General features: G+C 35.0%; 3 protein-coding genes across 3 annotated transcripts; 1 reads left to right on the plus strand and 2 right to left on the minus strand.

Moving 5' to 3' along the window:
- Positions 1-2,035: 2,035 nt before the first annotated feature.
- LOC145212996 (trypsin-3-like) lies at positions 2,036-4,050 on the minus strand. Its single transcript, XM_080081241.1, has 8 exons — positions 3,969-4,050; positions 3,743-3,772; positions 3,440-3,581; positions 3,224-3,371; positions 2,996-3,125; positions 2,663-2,838; positions 2,305-2,421; positions 2,036-2,127 (listed from the first exon to the last, which is right to left on the minus strand). Exons 1-8 carry the CDS (start codon positions 4,048-4,050, stop codon positions 2,083-2,085), a joined length of 870 nt encoding a protein of 289 aa, XP_079937367.1. The 3' UTR covers positions 2,036-2,082.
- Positions 4,051-8,684: 4,634 nt separating this feature from the next.
- Positions 8,685-10,852, minus strand: LOC145212997 (trypsin-3-like). The gene is made up of 8 exons (XM_080081242.1): positions 10,771-10,852; positions 10,580-10,615; positions 10,183-10,324; positions 9,933-10,080; positions 9,726-9,855; positions 9,285-9,457; positions 8,874-8,990; positions 8,685-8,729 (listed from the first exon to the last, which is right to left on the minus strand). The coding sequence occupies exons 1-8, from the start codon at positions 10,850-10,852 to the stop codon at positions 8,685-8,687; spliced, it is 873 nt and encodes a 290-aa protein (XP_079937368.1).
- Positions 10,853-16,370: 5,518 nt separating this feature from the next.
- LOC145214900 (trypsin-3-like) lies at positions 16,371-17,698 on the plus strand. The gene is made up of 5 exons (XM_080083518.1): positions 16,371-16,512; positions 16,586-16,718; positions 16,881-17,059; positions 17,330-17,446; positions 17,629-17,698. The coding sequence occupies exons 1-5, from the start codon at positions 16,417-16,419 to the stop codon at positions 17,671-17,673; spliced, it is 570 nt and encodes a 189-aa protein (XP_079939644.1). The 5' UTR covers positions 16,371-16,416; the 3' UTR covers positions 17,674-17,698.
- The last annotated feature ends 1,310 nt before the right edge of the window (positions 17,699-19,008 follow it).

Here is a 19,008-nt window from a genome sequence, read left to right on the forward strand (position 1 = left end):
TAAAATGCTGCGAATGTACATGTGTAATTAAAGAAAAAAAAATTTTTTTCTGTGCGAAGTTTGTGGCTTTAATTGTAAACATGTAAGTGTTTACAGGTAAAGTTGGACAAATTTAAGGCCAAACGATTATACAGTCAATGCCGTTTGAAATGAGAAGAGATTCTTCGGTCGAAGGCATTGAATGAGTACCACCCATCTAGTGACATATCAAACAAAATGGCGTCGTAACCTGTAGTCATTTTAATCCGTCGTAGTATCGGTCTATCTTTGATATTCCATGTGTAATTTCGATCAATTATCTGGAAAACATAGCCCAAGGTACGTTTAAGAATGTTGGAGTAATTAAAAAAAAACAATTTTCAAATGTTTTTAGACAAATTTAACTCTACTTATTGTACCGACCCTTTAAAGTTTGAAACCAGGCTTGTTGTTTTTTCTGACTGACTTTTTCTCATCAGTTATCAGGACTAGTTAAATGTATAATACTTTAAACTTGGGAAGGCCCTAATACTAAAGTACAACGCAACGTGAACAGGTTACAAATATTTGTTGTAATTAAAGGAGCATTTAATTGTATTTTTTGTGAGTCCAGTTACGAAACTGAAAAAAAAAAACGAAAAACAGGAACATAGGTTTGTTTATTAGGTGAAATTAAACAAAACTTCTGACTGTAAAATAGCCACCTGTTGTATTCGGGATGAACCAAGTTAGACCACATTTTCCCTCTTTACAAGCTGTTACAATTACGGCAGGCAAATTCAAATACGTAATTACAAAGAAACAAACAATGTCTTGTAGCTTGGATCAGTCTACGCAAGTTAATCTGATAAAACCTTACTATATGTAAAAGTGCTGGATTCTGACTACACTCGCCTGAGGGCAAATCATGGCTTGCCGAAGCTATCAAACCATTTTCAACGCAAAAAAGCAAAGTTAAGAAATTGTTTGAAATTACATTGAATTAACAACATATTGCGTCGACTTTATTTAATTTTAAATCAAACTCGAATCACGTTTTGCCATTTTTTATGGAAGACAGAATATCTATGGTACGATCCCACGCAAAATTTACATTGAAAATTGATACCAGGTAATATAGCCAGACAATTACAACTTGTGCTTATTAAAGGCTGTTCTTGGTCACGTTTGTGTCTATATACCGCTCGTGGGTAGATTGCGTAACACTAACGCTTCAACTTTTGGCTTTCTTATTCTGTCTGTTCCTTGTGCCGACCACGCAGTGTATTGCAATCACGCAAGGTCATTTTTGTATTACCCAAACCCTCACAACGGTAAATAGCAACGATTTTATTGACTTGAATAAACTCTTTGGTCAACTTGATTTATTTTTTTCCTAAAGTCATATCACGATGCAGTGTTAATTTGACCTGGAGGCAGAATATCTTAAACCCAATCCCACCAAAATTTGCATAAAATTCCGTATCAGGCGATACAGCACAAAAAGACGCCACGGTATTGTATCTTTACTGCCAATAATATCTTTTTTCACAGAGCCCAGTTATTTGAGTTAACAGCAAGACTGGTATAGGGTTAGGAACTAAATTAAACCTTAGAAACCCAGGAAGTTGGTTTCATTGTTATTGTAAAACCTCACCCCAACCCTAATAGCCCAACCTGTCTGCATTTGTATACAATTTAATTTAATTGTTTTTAATTTAAAAACTACATTTAAATGCGAAATTACGTTGCCATAGCGCAGTGCGACGTGGAGTTAAGATTATCATGCATCTACCACGGTTTTAAGGGTGCAAAAACATAATCAATAAACGCTTAAATTACGGTAAAATTTGTAGTGTTTTATATCACATTGCTTCAGAATGATAATTTAGTTATTTTTCGCTTCAGAAGAAAGGTTTTCGACTTCTGATTTTGAGACAAAGGTGTTGTTATGTTTGCAAAACAAGCGAAATCCTCAGTATCAGAAACAAATATGTTTTCTTAAATCTGTTTAAGTGGTTTTTTTTTGCACAAAACAAACATCTGTACATTCGCAGCATTTTATTTTTGTGGTAGAATGTCAAACAAAGGATATCTACTGATGCTTGCGAGGATCTCCTTAATTTATGGAGTCATGTTTGTAGTGATCCATGTACGCATTTCGGCAACCTGTGAAAAATATATTTTCATGTTACAATGGCCAATGTTTTAGCGTAGCTTGTAGCTAGACCAACTACTATCAACGTTTAAAATGCAATATTAAACTTTTGGAATAAATTACGACGTTAGAAAGAACAAAATCAGTTGATATGCATGAATTTGATTCGTTAAAAGTGTAGAACTTACTTTTGTAAACACAGCTGGTAAACCTTGTCCGCAAGGTACTGTGCCAAATGACAGAATGCCATGTACGTAGTATGTGTTGTTTGTATCACGACAGACCAGTGGACCACCGCTATCACCCTGAAAAAACGTGTCATTTCGATTATAGCTTCTAGTTTACGAAATATATTACTTGATATGAAACGATGAACATTTAACCAAACGCATTTTTATGAAACATTTAATAGTCTGTAGTGTAGTAGTTTATTTCAACCATAACTTTAGTTTGTATTGGTAAAAAACGCAATTCGTTTCAAATAAACACGTCTTTAAATCCGATTAATTTACAAAGCATTTCAAGTTAGAAAGAATACCATTATACCTCGCACGAATCTTGACCAGCGACTGGTACGCCACCACAGATGCGTTTCTCGCAACTTTGCACACGGCGATTTCCGTACTTCGCCGAATTCGATAAAGTAAAAATATTACAAAGCTCTTGCGGATAATAGATAGATGGCAGTTGCTTGAGCGTGTCGGAGAAGCTGTTTGCGGTACCTGTGCAGAAACATAGAAGATACTATACTCTTTATACGATGTGGGCTGTTAATAAATTATATTTGGTAGATTTCAGCAAAATAAAATCGGGATGAAATATTAAAAACACAAACACCGATAGCGAACACTGAGATCAAAAAGGATCATGCACACTTACTACTTATTTTTCCCCATCCAAGTGTATAACATGAAGTAGAAGGAAACCAAGGTTGTGGGACAGAACAATTAGCAGCAGCTGCCAAGTTCGCAAGACCCACGTACTGATTGATTGTAGCTGGCCTCGACAACTACAATGTCACCAAACGTTATTTAGGAAGATTAAAAATATATTGTCTCTCTGGACAGAGTTTTGTATCAGAAAACAGATTTTTGGAAACCTAGTTACCTTAATTAAAGCAATGTCGTTAAAATATTCTAAGCGGTCGAAACTTGAGTGTGCCACAATTTTGGTAACATTAAAAACTTGCTCGTTTGCTGACATCACCGATCTCGTGTGTTCTCCCAGCACAACACCGTAAAGGCTAGTGTTAGATCTGAAAAAAAAACATAGATTTGAAATGAGCAGTGGTGATATGAGCATGTATCGGGAAAAAAGACATACGATCTAAAACAATGAGCAGCGGTTAGCACCCATTGATTGCTGATAAGAGATCCACCACATATAAATCCATTCAACTGACCATTTCCCCTCTCAAATATGTAAGCCATAAAGGGCCAATCTCCCTCGGATGTTGATGACCCACCTATACATAATAGGGTTAACAAAAATACTATACAAAAGGTTTGGACATATTTACACACATTGAAGTTTTACATTTTACCTTAGCACACCTTTACAAAGCAAAACAAGTTGCAAATAAAAATAAAAATGTTGTTTGTTAGTAACATGCTTCTAAATACACACCTAGAATTCTTGCACTTGGAATACTTGCTCCTGAAGAAAATAGAAACGTGTAAAAAAATAAAAATAAACATTTAGATTTATGAAACTGTTTATACTTTCTCAACAAACACAGCAATACAAAGATTTTTTTTACGCTCACATAAGTCAATAAAGAAAAGTTTAAGCTATTATTTATAGTTTTCCAACCGCACTATTATCGCGTTTGAAAAACCTAGCAAATACAAACCTGAAGTCACATGAGCGCTGAATAGAAATACGCCCAACAAACTGATCAGCAATATATTTGATTCGGATATTTGTCCTTTCATCATGTAAAATTGTCAATTTCCTTTACTTTTTATCGATATAAACTAAAATAGTTTCTTGTAGATAACAAAGTTTACATTAAATTAAACCGCTTTTTGGCAGTTTGTAAAACGGACAAACTTTAATGTCAATACAAATACTAGTTATACCAGTTTACATGCGTTTTGGCGATAAGGTGGAGTATTATTCCCCATCACGCTTTCCTCCGCTTAAACTCCTTAAAGATTGAATTTAAACCCAAGCATTTCGGGTGAAGTCTAAATTCCGACTTGACTCTTTGCTGTCTTGCGCTGGCCTTATATAGCGAGTTTCAGTGTGATTGCAACACATGTTTCACAATATTTAAATCGAAATTATTTAATGACATAATCCAGCACCCAACGCTAGTATTATAGGTATACGTGTGTAGCTAAATTGAACCTTTAACAATAACATGTTGTCATTGTTCAGCTCTACCGCCTGGTACGGACATTTATGCAAATATTGCGTGAAATTGGGTTTCAGATATTCGGCCTCCCGGTGCAGAAAATACTAAATCGTGACATGCGTTATGCAAAACATTACTTAAAATTGACCATAGATGTTATATGAGTCTCTATAATTGTTTTGTTAAGATAGTTGTTTACCGTTGTGCGGGTTTAGCACAAACCAAAATCTATGATCTGCCCTCAGGCGGATAGGCAGTTGATTAGTTGCACAACATTCTGCGTTATATTTTTATCAGCTCCATTTGCGTAGGCTGAGCCAAACAGCGAAAATGCGTTTATTAGAGAATGCCGCTATTGTTATATCCACATTATAGGGCAGTGGTTCTCAACTCGTTTCAGGCCATGGACCACCGGCCCAGTAAAAATAATATCGTTGACCATTTCATTTTTGAGCAAGTTTGAAGTACGCATGCGAAACGACCATTTGGGCTTGAAACATAATTCTTTAAAACCGATTTTCAAGAAGTGAGATAAAATTATTACCAGCTAACATTTTGATACTCTTTCAACATGTAATATGCAATTATCTCTAGTTTATCACTTAATTTAGTGGACCACTCTAAAAGTCATCGTGGTCCATGGACCACCAGTTGGGAACCACTGTTATAGGGACTATACTATTAAACATATTGTTGCTGACAGATATAAATGGTTTTAACATACTGAAACAATACCACAGGCCGAGAAATATGACGAAACTCACATTTAATATAAGACACACGTTATACCACAAAAAAGGCAACTACACACAACTTTTGCTTGACACAACGTTACCCGAAGACGCCATTTTGTTTAATATCTTGCGACAGTTTGCAAGGGCAACAACATCAGCATGATGAAGGTTTGTGCTTAAATTTGGTCGCTAGAAGCGGGAAAACATCACGATTGGCACCAGGTCGTTTGTCGGATGTTATTTGATTGTTAAAATCGAAAATATGGCACCTCATTCGTATTTACATTTTGAACTGAATTGTCACAAAACATTAGTTGCAGAAACAAACTAATATTTTATTGATAGTTTTCCAATGTAAACTTTTATGTTTCTGTTCAATAGCGTTGAAATTTTAATAGGAAAGATACCTAAACACTTGAACTTGGGACATGTTGTTCTATGACGTCAGGTATGCTGTTGTAGGAAAACTTTAATGAAACTTTGTCAGTTAAACTTCTTCTGTAAGAGTTATACAACCATTGTTGCGTTGTCGTTACAGCTTGAACGTTACTATAAACGCACTTAGTTTATCAATATCAAAAATTGTTGATTGAGGTGATGTTTATTTTTTTATATCGTAGCATTTTTGCTGCGGTCCCAATCAAATATCGTGGTAGGTTTGTCTCAGTAAAACGATAGCGGGAGTCAACAGATAAAAAATGATGATTATTTGTATACGAAAGTATTTTCACCACAACATGTAGAATGAATAAATATCGTCAGATTACCTCGCAGACTAAGAATAAAGTAATTATTCTCACATAATCGCCCGAATTCTTTTGTTTCGTTTCATTTAACAAAGATTTTTATCTCGCTGAAAAACTCATTGAAAGGACAAAATTTCAAAACTCATACTTATTAAGCCGTACGGTCAGACAATACGTCGAATTAAAACAACACTTTATAAGCTTTTTGCATATTATCTATTTTAGTCTTTGGTGGCCTAGACATCACGGTGCCCGCGAGGCAAACTTGCCAAAAATGGCGTTCGAATGTGTCATCGCGGTGTGCAGTAGCCTTACTGTGTATTATTTTCGGCATATTTATCGAATAATTACCCTGTATAGTATTGTATAAATATAGCAAAGTCAATTTAAAATTAATTTTTCCTCAAATTAATATTCAAAGTATTCACAAAAAAATCGTGTTAATTGCAGTAATCAGAAACGATTACTGATGGGTTTAGGTTTAAACTACAGGCCATATTTTCGCTTAGGACTTTACCACGTTATGTCCAGTCATATATGCTGTATGGATTGGACAACGTTTTAACTTGTAAAGGACATAATACTATAGCAAAATGTATTTACTCTTACGTGTTTAAATTACAATTTTAAATGTGCGTTAAATATAGTGATTTATTTGATCAAACAGATACATGGATCCCTTATTTTGAGTTCAAATGAGAAGAACTTCCGAAGTTTAATTAAATGCATTTGGAACAGTCTGATTTTTAAAAAAAAGCTCCCTAAAAGCAGGTTCAAACATTTGCCGTCAATTCCAATAAAGAACTTTTGCTGATTGGTTCAGCCTACGGTTACCAACCCGATAAAAATTCTCAAAAGGTGGTGTAATAGACATTCCTACTAATCGCTTAAGGGCAAGTCATATAGCTTATAATTTAATGCTGAACCAAAACAAAATAAAATCTTTGTTGGACTTGATTGAATGGGTTTCTAAACTCATATCACGATGCAGTGTTATCTTGAACTGGAGGCACGTATATCTTAAACACAAATCCACGCAACAGTTGGCTAAAATTCTGTATCAGGCGATGCTGCTTAAAAAGACAACATGCTACTGTTAAGAAGCGTTTTTTAGTTACACTGACGCTTATACCAGCGTACGCTGTGAGATTATGTCACCCACGCCTTTCGGTTAAATATTTTTTAAAACGTGTCTTGCAAGCATTTCATTTCTCAATATATCGAAAGCGCCCGACATAATATAGCTATGAGTCGAAATCGAAATTCAGCCGAAATGGTTAGGTTTGAGTTCAATCTTCAGGCGGAAATTGCGTGTTGGGGCACAATATTGTACCGTGTTTAAACTGGAAATACTACAGCAGATTTGTCTGTAGTTTTACGTGAAATTGTGTGCAAACTAAGTGATTGTAACATTAAAGTTTGACTTCTACGAACTTATGCATAGAAATGCGGTTTATGGGTCGCTTAAAAATGTTTGAGAACCGCAGTTTTAGAGAATATTTGAATTTATATTGGTATATAAAACGACGAACCAAATATCAGGTTGAAAGGTCTCAAACGCATAGTATCAAATCGAATAAAACGTGTCTTAGGTTTTGCCTGGTCAATTATTACGTGATTTAAGTCGTCAAACTTACTGTTGACGTTGTTTTATTTACTGTGTGTTCTTTTCGCACAAATTTTTATTTGTTACATAGAATAATTATTCAAGGACACTTTGATATAACTGAATATTCCTTATGTAAATAATGCGTGACATATGTTTCGCACGAATTGTGCCTTAAGGTAAGGGTCGTCAACTTTTTTGTGCACTGCGGACCGTTTTTGAAACTGAAATTATATCGCAGACCGGCATTTAAAAATCTACAAATAAATTTAATCTGAAAACTATACGGTAACGAACTTCTCGCAGACCGGCGGTTGCCTACCACTACCTTAAGGCTCTCGTCCTGCTTTTAACATTTTGGCACGGGGCGGTGGGGCGGTCGTATTCAATTTGTTGTTTGTTCATTCAGTTTTCGGCCGTTTGTATTCCGTAGGTTTACTATAAACTCAACGTTCTGCTTGCAAAACTAAACCAGCCTTTATACTTGAATCGTTTGATTTGAATTGAGTTTATTCCACTTGGCGAAGGAAACATAGCGACACAATTGCACTAAAACAATCACCAAGAATCGTTCATATATTATTGAGCGCACAAAAGTGGAAAACATAATGGTGGAAAATGGCAAAAAGCGCTGCAGCAACAAAGCGTTATATGTGACTAGACTTTACAAGAAAGTGTGTTTGGCGCACGTTAAACTCGACTGGGAAAAAAGCGTTGGTGGAACCAGTCGAGGGGGACCTAAAACTAACCACCCGGGTTAGGGAAAGAGGGTGGGGTTCGACAGGAAAACAAAACCACCGAAAGAAACCCTGCCGGATAAGTTTCAAGCGCCAGAAAGAAGAGCATGCAAAAAAATCTTAGTCTATGACAAAAAACGTTTACTTTAAACTAATATCCCGATTGTTTTATCGATAAAAGCTTTCCTAGTGGTGATCAAGTCATTTACAACAAATTTAGACAGTGGTTTAACCACTTTATTGGGAATAAAACAACAGTAATCAATTATGGTTTCTCGTGACAATAATTACTTTTTGTACACAAAAACATGCATCGGTCATAGCATTTTATTTTTGGTAGACTGTCAAAAATGACATCTACTGATGCTTGCAAAAATCTGCATAATTTAAGGAGTCATGTTTGAACTGATCCATGCACGCATTTCGGCAACCTGCAAAATAAATTCTTATTGTTAATCCGAAAAAGAATTATACTATAATACAATCAACTTTTGGTAGTTCAAGGTTGATAAATTTTACCTTGATCAAAGTTTTTATGATCTGTAAAACTGGTGTGTTGTATTTACGTGACTTACTTTGGTAAAAACGGCTGGTAAGCCCTGTCCACAAGGATCTGTTCCATATGACAGAATGCCATGTACGTAGTATTGGTTGTCTGAATGTCGACAGACCAGCGGACCACCGCTGTCACCCTGAAAAACATTTTCAGTGACATCTCAAAAATGTTATGATTTGTTAAAAAAAAAAATTAAACGCAAATCAGTGTAATTAAACAACAACAAAAACCTAAGAAAGAGAATTCTGATCATACAATGTGTTAACGTGTGGTTTACAAGTTATGCATTTTATGTTTTAGAGGAACACAACATGGCTTAAACTTAACTCCTGTTTTAAGATGATAAATTTTTCTTTTTAAAGGGAGTCAATATGACCTTGTTTTCTGTTTCTGGTTAAACAGCTACGGACGGAAACATTGAAATGATTACCTCACATGAATCTTGACCAGTTTGTGGTGAGCCGGCACAAATACGCTTTTCGCAATTGTGTACTACGCGGCCTCCGTACTTCAAAGAATTGCCCAAAGTGAAGAGATTACAAAACACTTGATGATAATAGAGGGATGACAACTTTTTGAGAGTATCAGAATTACTGCCAGCATCTAGGTAAAGGAAAATAAAACTTATTACTTTGGATTTAAAAAAGAGATTGGTGAATAACGAAATTAATTTTCAGCGGAAAGCAACCTTGACATAATTTAAGGTATAAAAATATATATTACTATTTTTACGCATCACTTATCTTTGTTTGCTTTTGTAAATCTTTGAAAGACATAGTGTAACAAAGTACAACACTTTAGAAACTGTTGTTAAAAAGCATAATAAATTTGGTGACATTTTCTACTCTACAGGCACATTTTCTACACGTACTACTTGTTTTTCCCCATCCAAGCGTATAACATGATCCAGAAGAAAATATCGGTTGGGGGACAGAACAATTAGCAGCTGCAGCCAAGTTCGCAAGACCCACGTACTGATTGATTGTAGCTGGTCTCGACAACTGCACGATATAATAAAAAAGTTAACCAATAACGCACGTTCTTACTCTATAATTATGTTATGCGTTGTCGAAATTACCTTAATAAGGGCAATATCGTTTTCAAAAGTTGTGACGTCGAAATTTTGGTGTAAGACAAGTCTGGAAACATTGAAGACTTGCTCGTTTGTTGACACAACCGATCGCGTGTGTTCTCCCAATACAACACCGTAAAGGCGGATATCGACTCTAAGCAATCAAATACAAAGTGGTTGTATTAGAATAATCTACTCGATTAACCGTACATTAAAACAGTAATAATAGGTGCATTAATTTGAAATACGGACATACGTTTCGATACAGTGAGCAGCTGTTAGCACCCATTGATTGCTGATAAGAGATCCGCCACATATGAAGCCATTCAACTGACCATTTCCCCTCTCAAACAAGTAAGCCATGAATGGCCAATCTCCTTCGGTAGTTGATGACCCACCTATACACACAAAATTATAACATTGAAATGAACTGCTGCATTCATCTTTACCAATATCTCATTTAACAAAACACGAAAGGAAACAGTACATCTGGACTTGAAAATCAACCTAATAAAAACAACAGTTCGTTGAAAAACAACACTTCTGTTTCAGGGTTAATGCATGATGCTATTGGGATAGACAAGAGCCATAAGTAAAAACAATGTAACAAATTATTAACGTGTGTTTGAATTTTACGTTTTTCTAATACATACCTAGGATTCTTGCGCTGGGATTATTCAAGCTTCCTCCTGAAACATAAAATTATTTGTAAAATTGCTTAAAAAAGATACACTGGAGATTTCTAGAACTATTTTTTAAAAACGTAATTTATATGCAATAGGAAAAACAATATTGTTTTAGCAAATTAAAAAAGGTAATAAAACAGAAACGAATGAATTCAAACCTGAAACCGAATGAGCGCTGAATAAAATCACGCCCAAAACACTGATCAGAAACATAGTTGGTGTAGATATTTGTCTCTTCATCTTTACAATTTCGATTATTGCTCAGGTTTATCCACAGATTAAGTATTTTGAAATTCCCTGAAACTGAATTACAAAAAAATGAGCATCAGGTAACTTATTTGTTACTAAGTTTATCGAAACGCAAAAACAAATACGTCAACATAGTATCGTTTTAATGAGGTTGCACACATTTACAAAACGACCAAAAACGTTAAAGCATGGTACAAAAGTTTTCAAGAGTTTCTAAACACAAGCGCATGTCTAAATTCCGACTTGATTGTTATCGGTTGAAGTCTAATTCCGACTTAAACTATCTTGCCGTGTGTGTGCCTTATATAAAGATTCACTATGATTGCAACACACTTTGTGGTCTTTCTACAGAACAAACATCTGTTTTACAATATCTAAAGTAGGAACGTGTAGGTTAGGTAATCTAACCACCAACGGTATATATAGATACAAACGTGACCAAGACCGGACTTTAATAATAACATGTTTACTTGCTATATCACCTTGTACTAGTTATCTATGCAAATGTTTTCGTCAGATCGGGCCGTAGACATCCTGCCTCCCATTGAGAGACATGCCAAATCGTGATTTGAGATCATATTAAAATCAATAAAATAGCTGCAACTTGTTATTTAGTTTTGCCTTCATATTGATTTAGCGCTTCAGCCTAAACAAACCCATGATTTGCCCTTAGGCGAGTAGTCAGAATTTGGCCCACCCAACTTTTACATAAAGTTTTATCAGCCTAATTAGCATGCATTCATTCAGGCTAAAATTGTTGTCTGTTTCTTGGTGTTCCGTAATTAACTTGCAGTATTGTAATAGCTTATCGTGGAGAAAAAAATAATCCAATTTGGTTGTTGATTACAATTACAACATGTGGCAATTTTATGGTCCGAAGTTCGTTTAATTCTACGTCTAATAAACAAAGTTATGTTCCTGTGTGCGTAAGTAAATAACTGGACTCACACATTTTTAATGTAGAAATTACATGGTTAAATTGCATGAACGAATATTCGTACTGTTGTGCTTAAGTATCAAGGTTTTCGCAAGTTTAAAGATTTATAGCAGTCTTGATAACTATATTTATATGATAGCAGTCTTGATAACTAATTGTGGAAAAGTCAACCAGAAAAACTGAACTGGATTCAAACGTAAACAGGCGGAAGTTGTTTAAAATTAGCTTTAAAAATCACTCAAAACGCAAACGCTTTGAAAATTGTATTTTTATAAATATTTAAGTTGCTTTAACATTCTTGAACATACCGCGGACCATATTTTCCCGATAAACATGTAAAAAAGCACATAGAATGCAGAAAAGACAAATCCATAACGGACTGAACTGATGACCGGTTAAGACGCCATTTTGTTTGATATTTCACTAGATGGGTCGGTAGACACAACGTGACGTCAGACTGCAAACAGGTAATACTAGTCTATAGGTATAAGAATATTTTAAACAGCAAAGACCTGGAAACGATACTGAACCGTTTTGAAACTAGCATGTTTGCAAACAAAGCTAAAAAATCACTGTTATACACATTGTTATAGCTTTAGAAGGACTTTCAGGTTTGTGACCACATTTGTATCCTAACGTTCAACAAAATGGGCCTAATCATTTTCGCTGGTATAGATTTTTCCTTATGTAAACGCAACCTGCCTTAAACGCGACTGCTCACTGAGATACAATAAGGTGCCAGTTTTAAGCAATCGCTGAACTCGAAATACAGCCAGTATTTATTTCGTTTGTTCTATACTCGATTACAAGGGTAGCGTCTATAACCTTATATTGCTGAGGAGTATGTTAAGTAGCTCGGTGTAAAAACGGCATTCAATAGATAGATAAGTTTTAAGTTCTCAAGTCGTCATTTTCGCTGATTTTTGGTAATGAACAGTTCTGCATGAAAACATCAGCTATATGACATGCCCTTTAAGATAATAGTAGGAATGTTTATTACACCATTTGCTTAGGCTGAATCAATCAGCAAAAGTTCTTGATTGGAATTTACGGCAAATGTTTGAAGCTACCCTTGGAGATCATTTTTTAATGAGACTGCTCCAAATGCATTTACTTAAACTCCGGAATTTCTTATTATTTAATTAAATTACTATACATAATGCACATTTAAAACTGTAATTTAAACACATTTTATCAAGGTATAATGTCCTTAACATGACTGTACACGTGGTAAAGACATGAACGAAAAAAAGGCCTGTATAAACCCCAAAAGTAATTGTTTCTGGTTACATCAATCAACACGATTTTTTTCGCGAAATCTTTGAAAACTGATTTGAGTAAACTTTAGTTGTGAAAGCTACGTTTATGCCATACTACGGGGTATTTATTCAAGAAATATGCCAAAAAATACACCACAGTGAGGCGACTGCGTTCCGCGATGACGCATTCGAACGCCATTTTTTAGCAAGTTAGGCTCACGGGCTCCGTGATGTGTATCAAAGACTTAAATAGTTAATAAGCAAAAAGCTTAAAGTGTTTATTTTAATTCTACGTATTGTCAGAGCGTGTGGCTTAACAGGCATAAATTTGTACCTGTGACGAGATATTTTTTTTATTTCATAAAACAAAACAAAAAAAGCGATTGGGCGAGCACAATTGCTGACTTCTTATAGTCTTTGTCTGCGAAGTCATAAACTCCCCTATTTTTTACACACGAGGTAGTCCGACGATATTTATCTATTCCACATGTTGTGGTGAATACACTTTCGCATAAAAATAATATTTCTCTTTTATTTGTTAACTCGGGGTTTCAATGTACTCAGACAAACATATAGCTACCACCTTATATTTGATTGGGACCGCTGGAGGGAAGTTACAAAACAAATATAAGCCTCACCACAAACATGTGTATACGGGATAGACTTTCTTTAGGATTTTGCTTTTAGGTTTATTGTTGATCGTCCAAATCACTAGCAACGTCCATTTGCGGTTAAAGTTTGCAAAATATATTTTGTAAGCCCCAGTTACATAACGCTTTATGTAGCTGCAGGGTTTTGGGCAGTGTATCCGAGTTGATTGCTTCAATGCAAATGTTCTGCAATTTGTTTTCACCAAGTTAAATAAACTCAACTCAACCAATTGTGAATAGTACTTATGCGCCGTTATTATGTGATACATGTGAGAGATACTCCATAAAAAAAATTGATTTTAATAAACTAAAGTGCGTTTATAATAGGGTTTAAGCCATTACGACAGCTCAAATATAGTTGTATAACTCCTCCAGTAGTGTACAGTAGGTATTAAAATAGGTTTTGCTGTAATTGGGTTTTGCAACTTTCCAGCATAACATGTAGCCTACGTACGAATAAGGTGCCATATTTCTGTATTAAACAACCAAACATCACCCTACACACCATTTTGTGCTCATTGTACATGTTTTCCCGTTCACAGCAAAAGTGACAAACTTGCACAGATTTAAACCATAAACCTCATTCTTGCTGATGTCATTGCCTTTGCTAATGTGTTGATCAGCCTAGGCGCACTTTTAATTCACTTATACTATGGTGAGATGTTGAACAAAATGGCGTCTCCCGCAAACGTCAAGCACTAATTATGTATAGTTTCCTTTTCTGTGAGACTTAAAGCGTTTTCGCCATATTATGTCGAAACTATTTAAATCTGATTTTGAAACAAAAGGATTTTTAAAACATTTGCTAAAAGTGCAGTTTTTTAAATAAATCTCCCGTTTTAGCAAAAGTTTTAAAAATCCATTTGTGTACAAATCAGATTTTAATAGTTGTAGCCTACAACTTGTAGGTTCCAACTAGAGTCTGTATTATAATTAATAATCTTCCCATATTTGTTGTCAAGTAAAGTGGTTGTATAAGAAAATCGTTAAACTTCTAACAGTTTAAAATTTATTATTATGGTTCAATGTATGCTCAAAAAATGTTTAAATTAAACGAGAATGTAGCTTTTTTCAAATATTAGTGATAAAATTATTTGATTTCGCTCACAGGACAGGTCTGCCTATTTGGGTAAGAACGAAAACAATTTACACCCATAAAAATATAACTTAATCTACTTGAAACAAAAATTGTGGCAGAATCTAATAAACACATTTTTTCGCTGTTTAGCTCAGCCCACGCTGTAGAACGAAAAAGTTTGTGCAACTAACTGCCTATTCGCCAGAGGGCAGATCACAGCTTTTGGTTGTGCTAAACCTGCACAACGGTAAACAACTACCTTAACAAAACAATTATAGAGACTTATATAACATCTTTGGTCAATTTTAAGTAATGTTTTGCATAACGCATGTCAAGATTTAGCATTATCCGCACCAGGAGGCCGAATTTCTGAAACCCAATTTCACGCAATATTTGCATAAATGTCCGTACCAGGCGGTGGAGCTGAACAATGACAGCATGCTATTGTTAAAGGTTGTTTTTAGCTACCCACGTGTACCTATACTAGCGATGGACGCTGGATTATGTAATCAACGTATTTCGATTTAAATATTGTGAAACATGTGTTGCAATCACACTGAAACTCGTTATATAACGCCAGCGAAAGACAGCAAAGAGTCAAGTCAGAATTTAGACTTCACCCGAAATGTTTGGGTTTAAAATCAATCTTCAAGGGGAGGAATGCGTTTTGGGAAATGATACTGCACTTGTTTGAACGCTTGTAAAACCTTTTTTGCATTACTTTTCTTATCGCGAAAACGTATGCAAACTGGTAGCCTACAACTGGTCGTTTTATTGCCAACGTTTGTCCGTTCTGCAAACTGCCTAAAAAGGCGATTTAATTTAATGTAAACTTTGTTGTCTACAAGAAACTATTTTAGTTTACTCAGGCAAAAAAGTGAAGGAAATTGAAATTTTACATGATGAAAGGACAAATATCAAACATGTTGCTGATCAGTTTGTTGGGCATGTTTCTATTCAGCGCTCATGAGACTGCAGGTTTGTATCTATCCGTTTATTGAATGCAATATAGTTATGCAATTGTAAATTATGAAATATTAAGTTAAAACAAAGTTCTTTGCATGGCTGTGTTTCCTTAGAAAATATAAACGGTTTTGTCCAAAAATTCTTTGAATTTTTTCACGTTCTTATTTTTTTTCAGGAGCAAGTATTCCAAGTGCAAGAATTCTAGGTGTGTATTAAGAAGCATGTTACTAACAAACATTATTTTAAAGCTTAATTTTAGTTTCCAAAATGTTTGCTGTGTAAAGGTGCGCTAAGGTAAACTGTAAAACTTCAATGTGTCTAAAATTCCAAATCTGTTTTACAGTATATTTTAACCCTATATTGCAAAGGTGGGTCATCAGCATCCGAAGGAGATTGGCCATTCATGGCTTACTTGTTTGAGAGGGGAAACGGTCAGTTGAATGGATTCTTTTGTGGTGGATCTCTCATCAGCAATCAATGGGTGCTAACAGCTGCTCACTGTGTTAGATCGTAAGTCTTTTTCCCGTAACATACCAGAAAAAATATCGGTTAAATATGCACCCGACCTCACAACATCACTGCTCATTTTGAATCTATGCTGTTTTTGTTTCAGATCTAACACTAGCCTTTACGGTGTTGTGTTGGGAGAGCACACGAGATCGGTAATGTCAGCAAACGAGCAAGTTTTCAATGTTACCAAAATTGTGGCACACTCAAGTTTCAACCGCTTAACATACTTTAACGACATTGCTCTAATTAAGGTACCTAGGTTCTTTATAACTATGTTCTGATACAAAACTCTGTCCAGGTAAATAACGTTTGGTGATATTGTAGTTGTCGAGGCCAGCTACAATCAATCAGTACGTGGATCTTGCAAACTTGGCAGCAGCTGCTGCTAATTGTTCTGTTCCACAACCTTGGTTTCCTTCTACTTCATGTTACGTACTTGGATGGGGAAGGATAAGTAGTAAGTGTGCAAAACCCTTTATGATCTCAGTGTTCGTTATCGGTGTTTGTGTTTTTAATATTTCTTCCCAGATTGTTTTTGCTGAAATCTACCAAACATAATTTAATAACAGCCAATATCTTATAAAGAACCCTTTATATTGTCTTCTATTTTTCTACACAGATGCCTCAAGCAACTATTCCGACAGCCTCAAGCAAGTAGCATCTTCCTATTACCCACAAGTGCTTTGTAATATTTTTACTTTATCGGATTCGGCGAAGTACGGAGGTCTCTTTGTGCAAAATTGCGAAAAACGCATTTGTGGTGGCGTACATGCAGTCGCTGGACAAGATTCGTGCGAGGTAAAATGGAATTATTTCTGAAGTATTTTGTAAATAATCGAATTTATAGACGTGTTTATTTCAAACGAATAAGATGATCGACACAATAAACCTGCGCTTTTTTAACGACACAAAGTAAAGTTTTACCTTAGTTGAAACAAACTTTTACACTATAAAGTAATAAATGTTTATTAAAATTGCGTTTTGTTAAATCGTTTCATTTTAAGTAATACAATTGCGTAAAACATAATATTAATCTTCAGATGCCACCATTGCGTATATTTTTTTTAGGGTGACAGCGGCGGTCCATTGGTCTGTCGACATTCAGACAACCAATACTACGTTCATGGCATTCTGTCATTTGGCACAGTACCTTGCGGACAAGGTTTACCAGCTGTGTTTACAAAAGTAAGTTGTGTTAAATCTTTAACAAATTAAATTCATGCAAATCAACGAATGTGTTTTTCTAACGTCGTCATATATTTCAAGATGTAATAGCGCTTCATAAATGTTGATCGTAGCTAGTCTAGCTAAAAGTGTCGCTTAAAAGTTTTTTTGTTCATTATGACATGAAAATATATTTTGCACAGGTTGCCGAAATGCGTACATGGATCACTACAAACATGACTCCATAAATTATGGAGATCCTCGCAAGCATTAGTAGATATCATTTGTTTGACATTCTACCACAAAAATAAAATGCTGCGAATGTACAGATGTGTGTTTTGTGCAGAAAAACAACAACATTTAAACAGATTTAAGAAAACATAACTGATTTTGATATTAAGGGCTTCGCTTGTTTTGCAAATATAACAACACCTTTGTCCTAAATCCGATGTCAAAAACGTTTTACTGAAAGGAAAAATAAGTAATATACTATTTTGAGTACAGTAAAACCAATGGACGATAAAATCCTTGGTAAAACAGAATCAGTCGGTTTAATAAAGGAATATATATTTCGCCTATATGTGGCATCATCAGTTCCTTATTCAAATAGGATTCTATTTTTATTAAACCGACTGATTCTGTTTTACCAAGGATTTTATCGTCCATTAGTTTTACTGTACTCTAGTTAAAAAGGCAAACAGTGATCGTCAGGTTAAGCCATGCTGTTGATGGTTTTGATCTATTACTAAAGTTGTTATTTTGATACTATTTTGAAGCTATGCGATATGAAACACTACGAAATGTACCGCAATTTAAGCGTTTATTAATTATCAAATTTAACAATAACTACACTAAAAAATGTTTTTGCACCCTCAAAACTGTGATAGATGCATGATAATGTAGACATTTTCGCATGTAGTTTAACAATCGGTTTTAATGCTACGCACCTAACTAACTAGAGTTGCTTTGCAAGTAACGCCAAACTAGAGGCAATCAGCATATAAGAATTTAGATACCTTGATCGGTATTTTGAGCTGAAATTCTGCTAACGTAAAAACTCACATCAGGCATAGTTTGTCAACTACCAATAGGTGTCACAAAGAGCATTTGCGAACAATTTGAAGCAAATTGTGTAAAAACGGTGACGGTTTGGGCTATTGGGGTTGGTAAGGTTTTACAATAACAATAAAACCAACTATCTTGGTTCCTAACGTTAAATTTAGTTCATAATCCTGTACCAGTCTTGCTGTTAATCGTAAATGTTAAACTGAAGAACAGTTGTAACAAAATCAATAATATCAACATTAGATTTTCGATACAAATCAATGCTTCAAAATCAAGACTAATTTTTGTGTGCTGTTGTCGCACTTGCCATTAAGGTCACAAAACAATCGCATTTTAAATACGCAATGTTACTTTCTACATCCAGTGGGAGGTTTAGATGGAAAAAGTTTGATTTACAATCTAGCTGTTTTAACGCTCAGGTACAATTTAACATATTTTTATTAAAATAGACATCGGGTAAACGTGAAACCTGCTTACTTCAGCAATATTTAGCTACAGACGCTGCCTTTCGCCCCTAA

Source organism: Phallusia mammillata, chromosome 2 (assembly GCF_965637545.1).
Source record: "Phallusia mammillata chromosome 2, kaPhaMamm4.hap1.1, whole genome shotgun sequence".
Lineage (NCBI taxonomy): Eukaryota > Metazoa > Chordata > Ascidiacea > Phlebobranchia > Ascidiidae > Phallusia > Phallusia mammillata.